Source organism: Schistocerca gregaria, chromosome 11, assembly GCF_023897955.1.
Source record: "Schistocerca gregaria isolate iqSchGreg1 chromosome 11, iqSchGreg1.2, whole genome shotgun sequence".
In the NCBI taxonomy this organism is placed as follows: Eukaryota; Metazoa; Arthropoda; class Insecta; order Orthoptera; family Acrididae; genus Schistocerca; species Schistocerca gregaria.
This window is the reverse complement of record NC_064930.1, coordinates 72,367,803-72,390,843: the sequence shown is the minus strand read 5'-3', so window position 1 is coordinate 72,390,843 and position 23,041 is coordinate 72,367,803. Positions and strand designations below refer to the sequence as shown.

The 23,041-nt window shown below is 40.8% G+C and overlaps 1 protein-coding gene across 3 annotated transcripts in view; it reads left to right on the top strand.

The window, feature by feature from the left end:
• Nucleotides 1–22,786, top strand: part of LOC126295221 (zinc finger protein 697-like) — a 138,354-nt gene extending 115,568 nt beyond the window's left edge. For all 3 annotated transcript variants that reach the window (XM_049987563.1, XM_049987561.1, XM_049987562.1), the window contains 2 exons: nt 9,662–10,206; nt 22,479–22,786. In XM_049987563.1, coding sequence (XP_049843520.1) covers nt 9,662–10,206; nt 22,479–22,558 — 625 coding nt within the window. In that variant the 3' untranslated portion in view covers nt 22,559–22,786. The remainder of the gene's footprint in view (nt 1–9,661; nt 10,207–22,478) is intronic.
• Nucleotides 22,787–23,041: the final 255 nt, after the last annotated feature.

Below are 23,041 nucleotides of genomic sequence, written 5' to 3'. Positions count from 1 at the left end.
GACCGATGGATTGGTAGAGGCGGACCAATTCCGTGGCCTCCACGCTCTCCTGACCTCAACCCTCTTGACTTTCATTTATGCGGGCATTTGAAAGCTCTCGTTTACGCAACCCCGGTGCCAAATGTAGAGACTCTTCGTGCTCGTATTGTGGACGGCTGTGATACAATACGCCGTTCTCCAGGGCTGCATCAGCGCATCAGGGATTCCATGCGATGGAGGGTGGATGCATGTATCCTCGCTAACGGAGGACATTTTGAACATTTCCTGTAACAAAGTGTTTGAAGTCACGCTGGTACGTTCTGTTGCTGTGTGTTTCTGTTCCATGATTAATGTGATTTGAAGAGAAGAGAAGCTCTAACATGGAAAGTAAGCATTTCCGGACACATGTCCAAATAACATATTTTCTTTCTTTGTGTGTGAGGAATGTTTCCTGAAAGTTTGGCCGTACCTTTTTGTAACACCCCGTATAACGAAGTTTGTGGAGAATGTTCTTGATATTTTCATATTCCTCATGAAGATTCATTGAGTGGCCAATTGGAATAGATGCATAGCGGTTACCATTATGGAGCAAAACATGTTTTAGGCTACTGGTTGAGCAGTCGATAAAAATCCTCCAGTCTTGAGGTTGATATTTTGGTAGTCCCACTTTTAGTAGTAAACCAGGGATGTCACTGCAGTAAACAAGTGCATCTTGACTGAAGTACGGAAGTAGATCTTCTTCTCTTGTCCGGCAAGTTGTGGTTGTAGTTCCTGGTTGTAGACAATTTGTCTTATTTAGTCTAGATGTCAAGAAGATTGTTCATAAAGTCCAAGGTCTCTTATCAAGTCATTAAGCTCTTCCTGACTGAAGAGCTAATGTCATGTGGAACTTCCTTCGTATTCAGATTCACTACTACTAGTGTTGAAGTCCTGCAAATCATCATCATCTTAAGGAAATAGTTGTGGCAGAGTGGTGAACACCAGTATGGGAATGTCATCGCTATGTGGCACAGGTCGCCTTGCTGATTGTAAATGGGGATACCCTGTATCTAAGAAACTAAAGCCAATTGGGGAAATATGTTTTCAGATTCAGCATGCCAAATATACCCAGTATAGATTCAAATATCACTGGCAACAAGATTTTTTTATGTTTTTCCCCTTAGAGCTGTGTAGTTATTACACTTTTCACAGAATACATCTTTCTTTTCTAAATCAGTTAATCTTGTTTCCTTTGTCCTTCCAGCATATTGTAGCGAAAGAAGTTGTCACTGTAGCTGGTTGACATAAGCTAGAATTGATTTGTCTAACTTAAAAGAGGAGAAACAAGTTCCTAACAGTATAAATTCCTTGCACGACAGCTTTGAAACTTGATGCAAAGCCCTCCTGATCTTTGTCTTATTCATATTTGTCACCACCAGCTCCTATCTGTAATCCTTAATAAGCGTTTTACTTGCATCAATCTCAGTTATGAAAGTCAGGATGCCATCATCACAACAAATGACATCCTAGAATGTTGCATTTTCAGAAATATTAATTTCGTTACTCCATTCTTCTGGAACAACATTGTCTTCAACTGCACCTGATATACTGCAGCCAGCCATTGTGGAACAGCTTAACACAGTCTGTTGTGTTACAGAACTCCAGGCAGCTACAAACATATGTACAACACTGAGCCCCAACAGTTCCGCCCAAAGAATGAAATAGGCTGTTACACAACTGCTACTCTATTTGGTGAAATTGCTCAAAAAGTGAAATTTTCTGTTTATTATCACTTAATAATATTTTATCTCTCCTGAATAATTTGATGCATCATTTGCCGATTAATTCCAGTTGGAATTGTATTTTTTTTATTATTATTTCAAAGTTAATAGTGCCAGTGCAAAAAAAATTCAGTCATTCTGCACCAACTTCCTGAAGTATCTCTATCTCTGGAACTATTCAGTCTAGAAAGCTGTGATTTTCATCTATTTACTCCTTGAATTCAAACGAGAAAGGACCAACCATCATAATGGAAGAAGTAAAGTCTGCCATAGCTGCAATGAAAAATGGCAAAGCGGTAAGGTACAGATACGGTACTGGGAGAAATATTAAAATGCTTGAACCAAGATGGAATAAGAGAAATATTGAGATTATGTTATAAAATATATGACAGTGGTGAATGACCTGAGGACTTTCTGAAAACAGTAATGATTCCATTACCGAAAAAACAAGGAACCAAGAAATGCAGCAATCACAGGACAATCAGCCTCATTTCACATGCAGCTACAGTGATGTTAAGAATAATAAATAGAACACTTGAAAATGTAATCCAGGAGAATCTTGGCCAGGAGCAGTTCGGCTTTAGATGGAATACGGCCACCGTAGACGCAGTGGGGCTCCTACGAATCTTGGGAGAAAGGTTTATTGGGAGAGACCTATATATGTGCTTCACCGATCTAGAAATGGCATTTGACAATGTGGTTTTGGACAAGATGGCGACTACAATGAGGGAAAAGAGAGTGGACTGGTAAACCAGAAGACTTGTTAACTTATTATATATTAATCAAAAAGGTTCAATTAAAGTGAGAGGAGAAAGTACAGACTGGATCGGACTAGGAAAAGGAGTAAGACAAGGATGCTGTCCATCACCTACTCTTTTCAACCTCTACTTGGAAAATATGATTGACCAATGCTCATTAGAAGAGAAAGGAGTAGAAATTGGAGGAAGAAGAGTAGGGTGTTTGAGGTTTGCTGATGACATGGTGGTTCTAGCCACAGGGGAAAAAGAATTACAGGATTTGGTGGACACCATTGAAACTAACGGGAAAAAATATGGAATGAGAATTAACACAAATAAAACAAAAGTATTGGCACTAGGAGGAAATAAGGAAGTAAAAATTATGCTTGAATGGAGAAATACTAGAACAGGTGCAAAATTTTAAGTATCTTGGAAGCAGGATAGACACCGACTGGAAGTGCACCACAGAAATTAAAACAAGGATAGCAATGGCAAAATAGGTGTTTTATAACAAAAGGAGAATTTTCTGCAGCGGTCTGGACAGAGAACTCACGAAGAGACTCGTAAAATGTCTTGTATGGAGTTTTCTCCTATATGGCGCTGAAATGTGGACTATGGGGAAGAAAGACAGAGAAAGGCTGGAGGCTTTTGAGATCTGGACATGGTGGAGGATGGAAAGAATAAGTTGGATGGACAGAGTAAAAAATGAAGAGGTATTGAGAAGAGTGGGAGAGAAAAGACAGTTACTAGATGTAATAAAAAGAAGAAAAAGAAATTGGATTGGGCATACATTAATAAAGAATGACAGACTGATTAAAACAGTTTTAGAAGATTATGTAGAAGGGAAAAGGAAGCAAGGAAGGAAGAGATTCCAGATACTGGATGACATGATGGATGGTACAACGTACAGCAGCCTTAAGAAGGAAGCAATGGATCGCAGAAAATGGAGAGGCAAAGGACCTGCTAATATAGCAGATAACTGATGATGATGAATCCTTGAATTCAAGTCAGTGTTCATGTTAGGAGATTGGATGCAGTGTGTAAACAGGAATGGTGGTACTGCACATGCATTTTGTGGAGACTATAGATGGTAAAGACTTACAGACAAAAACATTGATGAACCCCAACATCATTATGAAATGGCAGTAAGAAACAATACTCATGACCTACAAGGGATGAAAAGAGCAGCTCGGGCTACATTCTTCCACATATTATCCACTGATGATACACCTATATATCGTCTTTGCCCACCTGGTGCTGATTCATGGTGCAAGTACTGCTAAGCTCAGGCAGTGGGTCCAGAGAATGATTTAGGCACAATAACAGCAAACGTTCTGCAGTGATGGAAGCTATTAAACTGATGTATAGAGAATCAGGTTATCCTGATCTTTTCAAATGTCTCCATAGTCAAATGCAAAACTGGAATGAGTCTTTAAATAATGTGATTTGGACCCACATAACAAAAAGAATGTGTTTGTAGGAATGAAAACTCTATGCTTGGGTGTTTGTGACACTGTGATAACATTTAATGATGGTGTACGTCAGAAATCGAGCCCACATATACTTAGAGACATTTATTTTACGTGGATTAACGTCAGAAGTACAGCTCTGAACAAACAAAAAAATTAAAAACCAAGTATAAACATCAAATCATAAAAATCAGCAACTTGTCGAAAGAACAAACAGTGCACTTCACTTGTCGGCCTCTTGTTCCCACACAGCCCCCTCCCCCCCTCCCCCTTAAAGTGCGGAGCACCTGGGATGTAGGGGTACTTGAATTTGGCTTTTTGTGAACTTGTGCATCAGCTGAGTATATTAATATATGTCATATAAATATGCAAAGCAAAATGACAGGCCTTGTAACATTGTGTCAGTGAATCTATGCCAGGTTTGGGCTGCATTTTTATGACCAAATGGCATAAACAAAAGCTCAAACAGGTCAAAAGGTGTAATAACTGCTGTCTTTAAGGATGGTTTGAATTGGCTGAAAGCGTTACTCATTTATGGTGTCTATTTTAATAGTCTCTTCTGCTTAGCATACTTACCCGCAAGCGTGTCCATTAGTGGTACGTGGGTGGCAGCTATTACTGGAAAATGGCGACAGTAAAAATTTACTATGCCTAAAAATCATCTAGGGTGCTTATGGTCTGTTGGCTTTGGTAGAATACGCAATGTGGCAACCTTTTCTGGCTAAGTTCGGATCCCATTGGCCGAGACTCCGTGGCGCAACGGTAGTGCATCTGACTCCAGATCAGAAGGTTGCATGTTCATATCACGTCAGGGTCACCGATTATGTAGGTCAGAAATCAAACCCACATATACTTAGAAATATTTATTCTACTTGGATATGTATAACTAATGAGGTGGTACTGAATAGAATTGGAGAGAAGAGAAATTTGTGGCACAACTTGACTAGAAGAAGGGATCGGTTGGTAGGGCATATTCTGAGGCATCAAGGGATCACCAATTTAGTATTGGACGGAAACTTGGAGGGTAAAAATCGTAGAGGGAGAACAAGAGTTGCAGATTCAGAAGGATGTAGGTTGCAGTAGGTACTGGGAGATGAAGCAGCTTGCACAGGATAGAGTAGCATGGAGAGCTGCATCAAACCAGTCTCTGGACTGAAGACCACAACAACGATGTCAGCAGTACAGCTAAAAAGACCATAGAAATAAGCTATTCGTTCAGAAAACAAACAATGCACTTCATTGATCACACTCTTGTTCCCACAATGGTAAAGGGGAAGAATTGGGTACTTGAGCAGCTTGGTATCTCTCCAGGAGCCAACACACTGCAAGTCTTTCAGCGAATGGATTGACTCAGAAGTATGAAAGCCCAGTGTGCAACAAAGGAAGTGACTAAAGGAGCAAGATGCAGGAAAAGCAAGAAGCTTTTAGTTTTTGCAGGATGATCAAAGGATCCAGACAATGCTGATCATGAACCTGACTGTTTCTAGGAACTGGCATGCCTCAGTGTGCGAGTTAATATAAAATGAAACATTTAAACTTTGTTTCCCAAAAATTACTTCTTTAAATATTTGACCCATTATCTCAGGAACTATGACACATTTATCTAATTTTACAATGTTACCTCCTAGTATACTGCTGCTACTGGACCACAAAAACATTTCTGTCTATACTGGTTTTTTACTTACAGAAGCAAAAGTGGATTTTTAGACAATTGAACTTAAATTTTTAAAAAAATGATAACCAGCTAATTATTTGTCTGTATTATGATTCTGGATCAGTAATGTGAAAAGGAGTGAAACTATACTCCCAAAAATTTCAGATCTCTATCTGTCAAGGGTTCTGAGATAATGGGTCATCAGTATTGCATATTTAACATTGTAGGTATAGGCTGTACGTACTCCCCTTAACAGAGCATATTATGCGCAGGTCCAGAGACTGCAGATGACTGGTGCAGTTCAGGGAAAGATACACAATGTTTACATTTCTCGGAAATTGTGTTTCCTTGGGATGTACTGGGCATAGGTCAATAATAAGTAAATTTTTCTGCCTTGTAACACTCTTCACGGCATCTAAGCACCTGAGAAAGTTTTTGTACTTTGAAGTAAAAAATAGAGTTTTTATGTTTCGAAAATACCTGTGCATTAACAGTGACATAAACTTTTCACTTCTATGACTGTTTTGTCTACACAATAGTGCCATATCCTTTCTCTGCTTTTATCTCCATGGCATTTTCCTCCCTTCACAGAATATGATTTTGCAGGAAGTATATTATAAAAGATGCCACTTGTCATTAGCATTGGGCTCATAACCCATTACCAATCGTGGCAATGTTATGTTATTCCAATATTTTATACTTTCTATGACCAGAGTCTCACTTTTCCCCCCTACACTTCGAAAAAACAGATTTTGACGTGTTTTATAATGATTTAACCGGCCTTTCGGTGCTCTGAATTTTTCCTCCTGAAAACAATTAGTATTCATTTGGAAGTCCAGAATACTGTACATTTTGCTATTGCGTGAATTAAGAACTTCTGGACATTAAGTATACTAAAATAAAGGACGATTGATTCACAGATCCAGTTATATGGCTCCTTCTGTGTATAGCAATTTTACGACTATGTCGAGTGGGGCCTGAAGATGGTATGAATGTAATGCCGAAACTGGTGGCACATAGAAGTTCATAAAATAAAATAAACTTCTACAAATCATACAGCTGTTGGTAATTTATTGTATCAAGAAGTTCATTCCAGCCGTCGTGCCATGTTCCATAATGGATCAATGAAGATTAAAATAAAGGAATTATCATCACCAACATGTAGTTATTTAATATAAAATGTATTTTGAACTTTTGAGTCAACTTCAACCCCAGCGGTCAGCTTCACCCCATTTCATGGTACTGACTGTACTCTGACTCAAACTTTTGGGACCCACACCTCCCTTGACCTGAATATGAACACGTGTCATTCCTTTCGCACAAGACATACAACTCGAAGTAAACATAAGTTGAGAGAGAGTTGTTCTTTCTTTGTTAACTGTTGACATAACACATTTTAATCAAATTAATATGTTATTTCATCTGGCAAAGAAATCAATGAGAAGGTTCAGATTTCTTCATTATCATCAGTCCATCCAATCTTGGCACAAGAATGGAAACTGCGACTCCCGTCTATTTGTCCACATTCAGTGAAAGTTTGTATTTTGTATGGATGGCTGCCAGTGCTGAAAAATCTACCCTACATAAGTAGGACATTGCAGAAGGTATCAAAACTTGTAGGGCCTTGTACCTGTGGACACTCCTACTTCACTGTGTGCCAAAACTCCAGCAGTGATGTGGAAGCAATCTTGGATTTCAATGTGGAGTCTGAAGACACATCAATAAATTGCTGTTTTCTTCAGTGGTAAGAGTGAAGGTCTGTTCTGAAGGATCTCAGATCCAGTAGGTTTGATCAGCTTCTTCTGGAAAATATTTCAGAAATTAATCACTGAGCTCAATTAAGTAATCCACAAACACAGACTTCAATTCTTCTTTCAGCTGGAAGTTATTGTCTTCTAAAACCTTTTTAAGAGCAGGGGGAATGTAACTTATATCTTTATCATCCAACTTTTTCTTCCACAACAGCAGTTTCTTTCCTAGGGCTGACATTTTGTGTGACAGTTGCAGAATGGTGGTATCATTGAAGGGGTATAAGGGTGTATACTCCCTGGGGAATCCAGGAAAAGCCTGGGAGTTTTTTCATCCTGGAAAAACCCGGGAATTATTTGAAAATCTGGGAATGTTTCACGGTTTTAACTTTCAGTTAAATTTGTAATTTTGACTGCCGAGAACTGATACTCTAACATATAATATTAGTGTATCCCACTACTGCAGATTAATACTGCAGCAATAAACATAAACGAGAGAAAAATATCAAAATAAAACTTTAGTTGCATAGGAAATGCGCCATTTGCAACAACAAAACACTGTGCCCACACAAGTGTCCGCCAACAGCGTAATGTGTTGAAGGCCTTATGATGAAGACTGCAAGATGTCGTAACAACAAGCTGCCTCTCTAATGAGCGTGACGTCACAACTGCTTACATTAGGTTCGTCTGAGCAATTGCCAGTGGGATCGTGTGTGTGCACATTTCAGTACCTTCTCCAGCTACTTTGAGCCAGATGCTAACTGCAAAAAAAATTACTGGGATGCCTGAGCTGCCAGATAGGCACAATTGCAGAAGAGTCTGAGCTACAAAACGACATCGCAATCTCGATTTCAATGGTTTGGAAACTAACGTGCTGTGTTTGGTGAAATTCGAATTTATACTTTCGTAATATGACAACATGCAGCGTATCGTAATACAAAAGTATGCAGTGTACGTGTAGCTGCACATCATCAAAGATCTTTCCGAGACCTTTTTTTAAGGGGCGGCAGGAAGTTCTGTGCCAATGATGTGTAAAACGTTAACGATTCAGAGGATTGACAAGTTTTATAGCTCGGGCAGTATACTGTCACTAACACACAGGAAAAAGAAAGTATTTTCACTCGGGAAAAAGGTGTATTTTTTAACTGGGAAAAATCGGGGAAGGTTTTTTTACCTGTCCACGTATACACCCTGGATAGACTCAGTGAACAGAGTTTTTCAACAGTATCAGGAAGATTCACCAGCTCAAAACACAGTTTGCAACCTTCGTGGAACTCAATAGTAAAAAGTTCATTCCTGAGTTCGTACACCCTTTGCAAGACATTACCGTGTGAAAGCCAGTAAGAGTTACTGTAACAAATTGGGAAAATGTGCTAAGTCCCTACACCAACTCACATTTGTTGAAAACACCTTGACTTGTGTGAAGTTCATCACTTTGGTAACTGATTGCAAAACCACACGAAGGACAGGACTCGTGCTTTTCGATGCCAGTTTCTCTCGATGACTAAACTGTGTGCTCCAATAACATGAGAATCAGAGTTTGCAGCCAGCCATACTACAACCTCCATCTCTAAACACACCTACACAGTTTTCCCACTTGATGTTGTTTTCTCCCATAAAATAAAGTATTCCAAAGAGGTCTGTTGATTTTGTTCCAAGAGTTATTTTCCTGCAGAAAAGAAGTTCTTCATGAAATTTGTCGTCACATATACACGGCACGTAACAAGCTAGCTGTGCATCGTCTCAGCTGTCTGTATCGTCATTCAACTGAATAGTGAAATCTTTACCGTCTTTTGAGTTTTCAACCAACTAAGCATTAATGTTGTCACCTGTATTGAGTATTTGATGGCTAATAGTGTTGCCTTGCAAAGGAAGACTTGGCAGGGGCTTGGCAGCCAACTAACTTATCATAATAGATATCATGCCCACACATTGGCTGTGACAACAACTAAAATTCTTCTCTGCTGCCAGCTATCGAGGTCTTGTGAAGAGCAGTTTACAGGATGAATTTTGACTCTGCAGTAGAGTGTACGACGATGCGAAACTCTGTTGCAGATTAACGTACTGGGACTCGAACCCAGGATCTTTGTATTTTGTGGGCAAGCACTTTACCAACTATAAAGAGATGGGATATGTGTCTGAATGAATGTCCAGGGTAAATATGTGGAAAAGTGAAATAAATTCCACGAAGTTACATTCAATATTGCCGCTTCTATCCTGTTTTGGAACTTATTTAGTGACCTACCCTCATAAATTTACAAAATTGAGACACTGAACAAAATTTAAGATACACCTTTTCAATTTCCTTTTACAGAATTGCACGAGAGCCCACAACCGGTGTCGATAGCGGAGAGCTCTACAACCTGACCGGGAGTGACGAAGTGGTGCAAATTTCCGAGAATGGCGAAGCTGCCCGCGACGGGGACACTGACGACGAATGTGTGGAGATAACGGGTGTGTCACGTGTGCCGAAAAAGAGCTTCCAGTGCGGGTATTGCAGCCAGTGGTTCCCTACTGAGGGCCAGATGCAGATGCACACCCTGACACACACAGGCCGTACCACAATCTGGCGTGAGGTGCGGGAAGCGAAACAGGTGAAACTCAAACCGAAGCCCGTCTGGACACTGAGGGCACAGCACACCTGCGGAGACTGTGGCGAGGCGTTCGACCGGCTGGAGCATCTCATGCGGCATCGCCTCGGCCACATACGGGCTGCGCTCAGGAAACCGTTCAGCGTGCCGAAACTGTTCGGTCTGCCGAAACAGTCTGGTGTGCCACAACCGCAGCCGCAGGTATCGGCGACCCCTGATTCCCGCCACACAGTTGCAGCCGTTTCTACAAGGACGTCGCCAAAGAGAAGTAAACAAACTTTTTTGTGCTGGGCCCGCAGTCGCAAAATATTTTTAAAGAACTATCTTTCCTGTTTGAAGCTGTCATTTATTTACTGTTAATCATTGTGTTCTGGTATCACATGAGAACTTCATCTCGTGTCCTCTTTTTGTATTTCTTATTTTCTAGGCTTGTTGTTCCTGAGTTCTTTGTTTCTTTTTCAAAATTAAAAGAACAAAATTCTTTCCATGAAACTGGACCTATAAACTTAGGCTCATATTTAATTTTTAATGTTATTGAATTGCTTCTCTTTATAGAACAACAGGATAGGAATTCATGGCGGGCCACGTCAAACCAGCCAGAAGACTGATGGGGGAGGGGGGGGGGGGGGGGGGGGGAGGGACGACACATTGCACTGACTGACTAACACCGATTCCCACCCTACTTTGTGCTTAACAGCTTCCCTGAAAGATCTATGCCTAATTTACATTCACGTTAGAGGAAATCAGAGAATACACTACTGGACATTAAAACTGCTACACCAAGAAGAAATGCAGATGATAAAGGGGTATTCATTGGACAAATATATTATACTAGAACTGACATGTGATTACATTTTCACGCAATTTGGGTGCACAGATCCTGAGAAATCAGTAACCAGAATAACCACCTCTGGCCGTAATAACGGCCTCGATACGGCTGGGCGTTGAGTCAAACAGAGCTCGGATGGCGTGTACAGGTACAGCTGCCCATGCAGCTTCAACACGCAACAGTAGTGACTGACGTATTGTGACGAGCCAGTTGCTCGACCACCATTGAACAGACGTTTTCAATTGGTGAGAGATCTGGAGAATGTGCTGGCCAAGGCAGCAGTCGAACATTTTATGTATCCAGAAAGGCCCATACAGGACCTGCAACGTGCAGTCATGCATTATCCTGCTGAAATGTAGCGTTTTGCAGGGATCGAATGGAGAGTATAGCCATGGGTCGTAACACATCTGAAATGTAACGTCCACTGTTCAAAGTACCGTCAATACGAACAAGAGCTGACCAAGACATGTAACCAATGGCACCCCATACCATCATGCCGGGTGATACACCCGTTATGGCAATGACGAATACATGCTTCCAATGTGCGTTCACCTTGATGTCACCAAACACGGATGCGACCATCATGATGCTGTAAACAGAACCTGGATTCATCTGAAAAAAAGACGTTCTGCCATTTGTGCACCCAGGTTCATCATCGAGTACACCATCACAGGTGCACCTGTCTGTGATGCAGCGTCAAGGGTAACTGCAGCCATGGTCTCCAAGCTGATAGTCCATGCTGCTGCAAACGTCGTCGAACTGTTCGTGTAGATGGTTGTTGTCTTGCAAACGTCCCCATCTGTTGACTCAGGGATCGAGATGTTGGTGCATGATCTGCTACAGCCATGCGGATGAGATGCCTGTCATCTCGACTGCTAGTGATACGATGCCGGTGGGATCCAGCAAGGCATTGCGTATTACCCTTCTGAACCCACCGATTCCATATTCTGCTAACAGTCATTGGATCTCGACCAACACGAGTAGCAATGTCACAATACGATAAACCACAATCGCGATAGGCTAGAATCCGACCTTTGTCAAAGTTAGAAATGTGATGGTACACATTTCTTCTCCTCACACGAGGCATCACAATAATGTTTCACCAGGCAACGCCGGTCAGCTGCTGTTTGTGTATTAGAAATCGGTTGGAAACTTTCCTCTTGCCAGCACGTTGTAGGTGTCGCCACCGGCGCCAACCTTGTGTGAATGCCCCCCCCCTCCCCCCCCCCCCCCCCCCCCTCTCTGTGAAAGTCGGTTTGCTTGCCCCAGCGCACTAATCAAAAAGATGGCGGTCACATTCAGGGCGGTAGCCCACTGCTGGCCACGGCGTCCCTGGTACACCTTCACCGATCGACGAGGCTCAGTTCCGAAGCAGGACTCGTCACTGAAGGCAATTCTATTCCATTCTGTGAGGAGATTACAGGCTGAAGGTGTCTCTGCAGACGTCCCGGACGCTAATGGATACCGACCTGACTGTTGCCTGTGATACGGTCTGACAACCAGGAGTGATGGTTTGGGGTGCTACTTCTTTTCATAGAACGACCCCTTTGGTTGTCATCTGTGAGACTCATACAGCACAGCAGCACGTCTGTGATATTCTGTGCCCCGTTGTTACCCTTCACGACAAGCCACCTGGGGCTTACATTTCAGCAAGATAATGCTCACCTGCCCACAATGAAAGTTTCTACTGCCAGTCTCCATGCTTTCTGAACCCTACCGTGGCCGGCAAGGTTGCCAGATCTTTTCCCAAATGAGAATGTTTGGATAATTGCAGGCAGGACCCACAACCCATCTCAGGATGTTGACCATCTAACATGCCAGTTGGACAGAATTTGGCACGAGATCCCTCAGGAGGACATCCAAAATCTCTGTCGGTCATTGCCCAGCTGAATATATGCTTCCATAAGTGCCAGAGGTGGACCGACATGTTACTGACTTGCTTAGTTTGTGACGCTCTTTCTCATCAATAATTCCTCTATTTTTTCTGAAATTGTTGTACATCACATCTACCAGCTTCCATCCATTTTTGTTTTTTTCTGTAACTTTTATTAACATACACATTTATTTTCATATTCCCAATTTTTTCATCACACTGCAGTTCTTTGCCTACTTCTGTAATCTGTACTGTTGTTGAATTTTCTGACAAGAAATACATGATCTGGGTTAGCCTGATCTGATTCATTCTGTAGATATGTTCAAATAAGATTAATCTTTACTTTGCCATTACTTTTAGTAGTAAAAAGTTCCGTAATTTTCATGTTATTACATCTTCTTGACGAGTGACGGTGGCTCAGCAGCAGAATAATGCCGCTATTCAGCTGAGAGTATTGTCAAAGCATTCTAGCTTATTCCGTGAGGTGCCGGGATTGCGGACAGACGACAGCAACATCTTGGCACGATATTTTGGCTGCCAACCGAGCAACCTTCTTCAGGTGAATTGCATGCCAGTGTGACAAACCCCACACTAGCAAAGAGATAGAGGGGCTGGCCAGTACTTACCTCAGCCCAGTACAGCCGATAGAAACACAAAAAAACAACCGAAAATTTAAGTTCCTAGCTTTCGGAATAAATGTTCCTTCATCAGGGAGGAGAGAGGGGAAAGAAAGGGAAGAAGGGAAAGTGGATTTAGTTACTTACAACCCAGTGAGTAACTAAATCCACTTTCCCTTCTTCCCTTTCTTTCCCCTCTCTCCTCCCTGATGAAGGAACATTTATTCCGAAAGCTAGGAACTTAAATTTTCGGTTGTTTTTTGTGTTTCTATCGGCTGTACTGAGCTGAGGTAAGTATTGGCCAGCCCCTCTATCTCTTTGTTAGTAATTGTTTCACATCTTTATATGAGATTTTCCATTAATTAGTTAGATCACCTATATAAACCCCACACTAACCAGACCACAGGCAGAATGCATAAAAAGTGTGCGGAACACAGTTGACGTACGAGGTCTGTTCAGAAAAATCCTTTTTCTGAGCATAGTTTTACTTATTGTGCATTGTCTCTTTGAAAATACTCCCTCCACAATTGATCTCCACTTTCGACACTGTTTGCACTTCCTCTTCCTGGACCGGCTGAAGTACCGTTTGTGGATTTACATTTATCTCGTCTATTGTTGCAATCTTGTCCTTTCATCAGAGGACACTTTGGAAATAAAAAAAGTCCCCAGGGACCAGATCTAGAGAGTGAGGAAGATGAGACAGCACAGTGATTTCATTTTTTGTGCAACTGCCGCACACGAACAGGAATGATTGTGCATCTGCTTTATCACGACACAAAAGCCACGAATTGTCTCGCCACATTTCAGGCCGTTTCCTTCTCACATTTTGTTGCGAGCGTTCCAGCTTGTCCGATAGTACCACCAATTAACAGGTGGCATGATGAACTAATCCTACAAAGTCAAAGAAAACTGTCAGCACAGTTTTGACATTTGACCTTACCTGACAAGCTGTTTTAGTCTTGGAGAACCTTTCCCGAGCCCTTGTGAAATTTGAACCTTCGTCTCAACACCCTAATCGTAGACCCATGTCTCATCACCAATTATGATTCTCTTAAAGAACATTACATTTTCATTTGCACGATCTAAAAGCTCTTCACAGATCGCAAGGCAATGTTATTTCTGGTCTCGACTCGTGAGCCGTGAGACGAACTAGGCGGCAACACGATACATTCTGAGATGCTGTGTCAGGATTTTATGACACGATCCAACTCAAATGTTACATTCTTGTGCAACCTCACGGATAGTCAGTCTTCAAATGGTATGCACAAGTTCATTGATGTTCCAGACGCGAGCACTGTCGGTAGATGTCGAAGGGCATTTCAGACTTCCGTCTGGCCATTTGTAAACTGTGTGAACCATTGGTAAGACTGAGGACGGCTTAAGTACTCATCATTGTAGGCTTGCTGCATCAATTATTGTGTCTCTGTAAAGGTTTTCTTGAGTTCCATGCAAAATTTCATGCAGACATGGTGTACTCTTAACTCTGCCGTCTTGAAATTTGCAAACTGTGCGACACAACACTCTACTCGATAAAGCAGTGAACAGTAACTAACAGACCAACAACAATGAAACTTCTGGCAGTTATACAGTGATCACAGGCATTGGCAGGGATGCGAACCACATTTTGCTCCAACAGACCATTGATGTAAAATTATGAATGTTTCCGAATTTTGAAAAGCCCAGTAAATCTGCCATAGCTGAGTCCTCTATTTCCACAGGAAATTTAGTAGGTTATTCTGCCACAAAAAGCTTGGACATGATGAGTACATTCTGGAATTCAGCTATTACAGACTCTATGGAAACACATTCGGCAGGCGTTCTTATTAATTGTAATGGTGGTTTTGGACTGGATAATATGTGGGACCAGTTGATTTCTTTAATTTCTTGACAAAGACAAAATATTACTCCTGGTGCCATATCCATGAACAGTTAACTTTTTCACCATTGCCTCTCAATTTTACCTCTGCTGTTTGCCTGCGTGGCTGAGATGATGATAACATTCAACAGAGGAGGTAGTGGAGCTGAGATCTATGCATGCCAATCTCAGGCATAAACTGGGCAACATTTGCTCATCTTGAGCAAAGTTTTGTAAGAAAAATATATATACTAGGGAGGGCCCAAAAATAACCGGAATTTCTTTCTAGAAAGCATATACTATATTGTTTTCAAATACAACCTTAATCTCCTTTGAAGTACTCTCCATTAGCATTAATACACTATTCCAAACGTTCATTCCAGTGTTCAAAGCACCTTTTAAATTCGTCCTCTTTGATACCTGCTAGCACTTTCATGACATTGCGTTTTACGTCTTCCACATCCGCAAAATGCTTCCTTCTCAAGTCTCTCTTCATCCTCGGGAATAGGAAGAAGTCTGAGGGTGCTAAATCTGGCGAACAGGGTGCGTGGGTCAAGGTAATCGTCTTCATTGAGGCCAAAAACTGGCAAACGCTGAGAGCTGTGTGCGTGGCAGCATTGTCGTGATGCAGGAACCACACGCCACAATCCCACAAAGCTAGACGTTTTCGCAACAAGCTTCTGTGAAGCCGTTTTATAATCTCCAAATAGAATTGCTGGTTTACTGTCTGGTTTTCAGGGACAAATTCAGAGTGTACGATCCCTTTGATATCAAAAAAAAAAAAAGGTCAACATTGTTTCCACATTCGTTTTCACTTGTCAAGCATTTTTTGGTCGAAGTGAGCCAGGTGATTTCCATTGTGATGACTGTAGTTTACTTTCTGGATCACACCCATAGCACCATGACTCATCACTTGTAATGATTTTTTTGAAAAAATGTGGATCATCTTTGAACATGTCCTTCATTTCGAGACATGCTTGAATGCAACGATCCCTTTGATCTCCGGTAAGAAGGTTTAGATCTCCAGTAAGAAGCTTCAGCATGAATTTTGCTGCAAATCTTTGCATCCCCAAATCAATGGTCAAGATGCACTGAATTGAGCTCCCAGACAAGTTCTTGAGTTGGTCGATCTTCACTGATGAGATCACGGATTTTGTCGATGTTGTCCTCGCTTCGAGCAGTTGAAGGTCGACCGCAACGAGGCCGATCTTCAACCACCATTTCTCCCTTTTTAAACTGAGAAAATCATTCGTACACTTGCGTTTTACTAAGAGCAAGGTCTTTGTAGGCTGTCTGAATCATCAACAGTTTCTGCTGCGTTCTTGCCGAGCAAGAAACAAAACTTCACTGCCCCACCTTGTTTGTAAGAACTAGCCATTTCCTCGTGTCACGCCTGCACCGTACGCACAATCAAAGAACTGCCAAAGAAACCACACTTCTCACTGTTGGGTGACGCCGTGTGGCAGAATCACTCAGCAGAGCTCCTACTACAACCCTCTGACGGCGCAACCTGCTACTACAAGTACACAATGGGCAGCATTACGAATCCAGTTACTTTTGGGTCCCCCCTCATGTTAAATAGGAACCCCCATTTTTTATTACGTATCCGTGTAGTACGTAAAGAAATATGAATGTTTTAGTTGGACCACTTTTTTCACTTTGTAGTAGATGGCACTGTAGTAGTCACAAACGTATAAGTACATGGTATCACGTAACATTTCGCCAGTGCGGACAGTATTTGCTTCGTGATACATTGCTCGTGTTAAATGGACCATTTACAAATTGTGAAAAAGGTTGATAGCGTGTTGCTGTATGGCTATTGTGATCAAAATCCCCCAACGGGCGTGTGCTATGTATGCTGCTCGGTATCCTGGACGACATCATCCAAGTATCTGGACCGTTCGCCAGATAGTTACGTTATTTAAGGAAACAGGAAGTGTTCAGCCACATGTGAAATGTCAATCATGACCTGCAACAAATGATGATGCCCAAGTAGGTGTTTTAGTTGCTGTTGCGTCTAATCTGCACATCAGTAGCAGACAAATTGTGCGAGAATCTGCAATCCCAGAAACGTCGATGTTGAGAATGCTACATCAACATCAATTGCACCCGCACCAGTAACCGCATGGTGACGACTTTGACTGTCATGTACAGTTCTGCCACTGGACACGAGAGAAATTACGGGACGATGACAGATTTTTTGCACACGTTCTATTTAGCGACGAAGCGTCATTCACCAATAGCGATAACGTAAACTGGCATAATACGCACTATTGGGCAACAGAAAATCCACGATGGCTGTGGCAAGTGGAACGTCTTCGACCCTGGCGAGTTAATGTATGGTGCGGCATTATGGGTGGAAGGCTAATTGGCCCCCATTTTATTGATGGCAGTCTAAATGGTTCAGTGTATGCTGATTTCCTACATAATGTTGTTCCGATGTTACTACAAGATGTTTCACTGCATAACAGAATGGGAATGTACTTCCAACATCATGCATGTCCGGTACATAGCTTGCATGTGGTTGAAGTGGTATTGAATAGCATATTTCATGACAGGTGGATTGGTCGTCAAACCACCATACTATGGCCCTCAAGTTCACCGGATCTGACGTCCCCGGATTTCTTTCTGTGGGTAAAGTTGAACAATATTTGCTATCGTGATCCACTGACAATGCCTGACAACATGCGTCAATGCATGTGCCTACATTACGGGAGGCGAATTACTTGCTGTTGAGAGGAATGTTGTTACACGTACTGCCAAATGCATTGAGGTTGATGAACATCATTTTGAGCATTTATTGCATTAATGTGGTATTTACGGGTAATGGCGCTGTAACAGCATGCATTCTCATTCTCAGAAATGATAAGTTCACAAAGGTACATGTATCACATTGGAACAACCAAATAAAATGTTCAAGTGTACCTACATTCTGTATTTTAATTTAAAAAACCTACCTGTTACCAACTGTTCGTCTAAAATTGTGAGCCGTATGTTTGTGACTATTACAGCACAATGTGACTATTACAGCGCCATCTACCACAAAGCAAAAAAAGTGGTCTAGCTAAAACATTCATATTTCTTTACGTACTACATGAGTATGTAATAAAAAAATGGGGGTTCCTGTTTAAAAAACGCAGTTGATATCCGTTTCACCTACGACAGTGCCATCTAGCGGGCCAACCATAGTGCCATCTGGTTTCCCATTCAAGCTAGACGAGTTTCGTTCTTTGTAGTTTTTTTGTTTGATGCTTATTTTGTGAGATATTTGGCCCAGTCATGATCAATGGACCACCCTGTATATATGATTTTCAGATTATTGGTATGGTTGGAAGATTTAAAGTAAAAGTTGGAAGTCTTCCTCTTTAAATCATGGTAAACTTAAAAAATCCAGAGCACTGTTTTCGCTGCACTAAGTTGTAGGAGGTGAGCAGTAGATGAGGGTGATTGTGGGAGGGGGAGTGTCAAGGACAAAATGTGAATGAAGGTCCTGGACCAAGCTTTTGGAAAGAAAAAGAGGAGTCTGTGTAGAAGAAAGATGTGATAAATAAAGAAACAGAAGTTTTCTATTAAAGACAAGAGTAAACAGGTAGTGGGGAGGTGGCTGAAGTTTTGTTGTGATTTGATGTGGAGCTTGTGTAGGTGTCAAGGTTTTGGGATTACGCTGATAACGTGTGCCAGGTGAAATTATGTGCTGGCTGATGTCAAGTTTGTGGGGCGGGACAGAAAGGATATCCAAAAGCAGACAGTCTTTACTTTAGGTATTACAGTAATACTGTGATCATACAGAATCTCAAGTGCTGGAACAGTGGTATTTTTGTGCAACAGCTGGTAAGCTCAGATTGCAGTGTCAAAGAGTTCCAAAGCAATTGTAACATCAAAGATGCTATTTTCCCAGCTGAAATTGCTTGGACGTATGTTAAAAATACTACATTGCACAGCATCTGGAGAAAACTATAGCCTAAGCTGGTTAAAGGAGCCGAGGTGGAACGCAGTGTAAATAATTATTAGTCGACAAGTATTCGCTCTTAAATTGCACGAGTGATAAATCTTGCATTCACTGATCAACTGCGTGCATTTTCAACGGAAGTAGTTGCCAAGTAGATAAACATTGACAGAAATTTAGCTATCAAAGTGTTTTCAACCCATGGGCGGCACTAGAAACTGAGAGTGATGAAGAAGAAATGCTTACAATTCACATTTCTTGGCCTGGGGCTTCAGAATTCTTAAACATTTTCATAAAAATTGGTGAGAGCAGCCAAAAGTACAACGCTTCTGACGATATGAATCGGCATATCATTACCCTTTTTTTTTAAGTGTTAAATCCAAGAAACAGTTTAACATTCCTGCATTGTTCCTGAAGACTCGGAAGCCATAATTGTTAGATACCAGTCCAACATATTCCACATCCTAGATAATGCGAGATATCTGCTCTTCCTAAAACCACTGATGCTAATTAAAACTGTGCCAGTTTATTGGTAACAATTTTTATTAATTGCCCTGTTCTGGATCTTTTCAAATCAGTAGTGCTTATTTGTATATATCCATTGTAGATATTTCATTTCATAACTGGTGTTTAAAAAATTGTTTACGTACATTGAACTTTTCTGAAACTCTGAGCCTTAAACTGATTTAATAGAGCAGTACAGTGTTCTTTAATTGAATTTTGTTCTTATAGAAAAGTAGTACGTGCTTTTAATTTTTTGTATAGTCTCTCAAGTTCTTTTTAATAAATAATAATTGCTTGTTTTTCTGAGTTAAAACAATAGGTTTTTGCTTATATCACTTTTTGTAAAATGAGGTTTTTAAAATGTCCTTGATAATCCAGCACAATTGAATATCCAGCATTGACAGACCCCTGAGCATGCTGGATTATCATTGCCCTCCTGTACTCTTTATTTTACAGTAAAGTTACTATTTTGGTTTCATAATACTTCTATCATTTGTGCTCCCCTCGAATCTAAGCCCACATGCACTACGTCATATGTGTCGGCGCAGAACATTTCTCAAGTATACAGTGCGGGTTTCCACAGATGGTTGTTTATATGGGCTTAGCCTGTGGCCTGAGGTGTGTTTGTGTGCTTAACATTTAATCTTGTAATGTGGAGAGGTTACAAAAACTTTGCTAGTTCGCTTTTGATCTAAGATGAGGTCAGCAACTCAAACCACTTATTTTTAACTGCACAGTGGTCAGGTTGTAACATCAAAATCTGGCTTACAGAACATGAGAGCTGTAGCAGATCATTCATTGGTACCACTAAAGCACAAAATTTCATACTCGGGTACTTTGGTTTTATTGAGTTCTGATCGTTACTATGCTAGAATGTACAGATGCCCGAGAAATTCAAAATACAGAAACAGCTAGGACAGAAGAGGAGGAGATCCATAATTAAACACATTTGGGCATCAGTACTAAATAAAGTGAACTCTGTGATCTTTGGCAGTGGTCTAATTATGTCGCGACACTACTATTGTGTTATCACAGATAAATAGGCTTGCTGAGATCATTTGACTAGCGGACTGGTCCTCTTCTTCTTCTTCTTTTTTCCTTGCAGGATTTGTAAGTCAACACCCAAACATCAAATTCCTAAAGCAGTACAACACAGTCGCCTTTGAAAATTAGAAGATTTTCAAGTCATTACAACTACAAAACACTTCCAGCGGTAGGTGAATAGAAGTCTTGTGATTGTGAAGTCATTTGTTTGATTCTCACTAGTTAATTTCTCAATTCAATATCCCTTTTTCTCTACGTAGACTAAATGTACAGGGATTAATGAGGTATTGTTAGAAAGGTTTTTTAACGGGCTATTGATATTGCGTACTGATTTTGCACTTAAGTTTAATAGTTGTGGAAAATTTTTAACATAAAAGAGTTAACTACAATAGGCAAAGTGCATCACGGATGCCCAGATTCATACCCATAATTTATGATAATTAATCATGAATAAAAGACTCCCTTTTTGTATTATCTTATTATAAATACAGTTTCATTTGCCTTAAAGTACCCATTACTGGATAATCTGTATACAGCATTGTCATAGATACTAACTGTAACTACTGCGGTAGTCCATTTCATCTGCCTGACCAAGCGAGGTAGCGCAGTGGTTAGCACACTGGACTCACATTCAGTAGGGCGATGGTTCAAACCCACGTCCGACCATCCTGATTTAGGTTTTCCACAATTTCCCTAAATCGCTTCAGACAAACGCCGGGATGGTTCCTTTGAAAGGCCAAGGCCAACTCCCTTTCCCATCTTTCCTTATTACGATGGGACCAATGACCTCACTGTTTGGTTCCATCCCCCAGACCAACCAAACCAAACCATCTGCCTGTTGTATAAGTTGACTTTACTAAATGAATATAACACTCAAAATGACAAACACATTCGTCACTGTCACTTTGAATTGTGATTTACCTATTGCTACTGTGCCTTAACATGCTTACGGTAAGTGAAAATGTTTGTGAAGTTAAAGTTATAAGTTATGTTGCCCTGCTGACAGTCCCTGATCTCTCCCTATCATACAAGCTGTGACGAGCATTCCGAAAGCAAAACGCATTTCTGGACACATGGAAATGTATATGCAAGGATGTATCATATATTCTTGATTATTATTTCACATTGCTCAGTTCATTTTTTAAAAATGGTTTCACTTCATTCCCACAACTACCCTCATCCCGGTGACTACACTTATTCCAGATACAGTCGTTATCATAAAAGTGCAAAAGTTTTTGCATGGTTCGCCTAGTAGTAAGTTTTATATTTATAGTGAAATGGAAATGTTAATGGACATTGAGCCTCAATTTTTTAGTAAAAAAGGACATCGTTTTATTTTTAATTATCTATCACGTCAAAATGAGTGTTCGAGATAAATTATAATTTGGTACAAAAATGCCTAACATCAAATAGCAAATGAAATACTTTTCAATTTCCTCACACTGAACAGTATTACTGATATATATAATTGCTAGTAGTGATAATCAAACCAGTGATATTGTGCTCGCAAGACTTGCACACTATGCATTCAGCTACTAGCAAATATTTTAATATGCTCAAATTTCTTATGATTAACAATGCTCGAAACTCTCCGAATCTTCAAAGGTAGGTCGTCCCTGCCTCCCCCACCGTCACCACTAGACTGCTTTAGGAAAATTTAGGTCTGGGCACTGACCTTCAAATTCTGCAAGTATGAAGAAAACGGAAGAGGGCAAGCAGTCTTTAAGGTCCTCTCACGAGTCCAAAAAGGACTAATGAAGTCATTATGGCCCTTCAAGATGACTACGGAAATATGCTCGTTTGAGATCAATTTTTACCACATTTCTGAAGCGTCTGTCCACAAATCATAGATGGAACTTTGAAAATTTTCAGGTCCTCAGCGAGCTGTGGCAACATCTCAGTCGAAGAGGTGGGCGCGAAGGAAGAAAACACGCCGTCGGAGGATTTCATGATTGCAGTAGTGAGATGTGGAACACACGACCAAGGCCGCTGAGCAGGTGTTTTTATGCACTAAGTCTTAACTTGAGATGTTAGTCAGCAACAGCTGACTAATGGACAGAAAAGTTGTTTTGTACAGAAATAAACATCAGAAAATATTTTATGATTACTTCATTTGTGTTACTGATTTCAGTGTAACAATGTAAAGTGGTGAGAAAAATATAAATACTTCTCAAGTCTGACCACTTTTTTTTATAAAAAGTGTTATATTTTGCTCCACATTTGCAGCAGCATTCCAGAAAACAAATAATGCCAGCAGCAACAACTCTATGTCTAGCGACACACATGATCTTCTTAAAAGGAACTTGACAAACTGGATACACATTGGTGCGATAACTTAGGATTGCCAGCAAATGACTACCAAGAACATTTTTTTCAGGGCTGTCCAGAAAATGATCTCAGATTGATGTAGCATGGGAAAAATGGGAAGGAGGGTG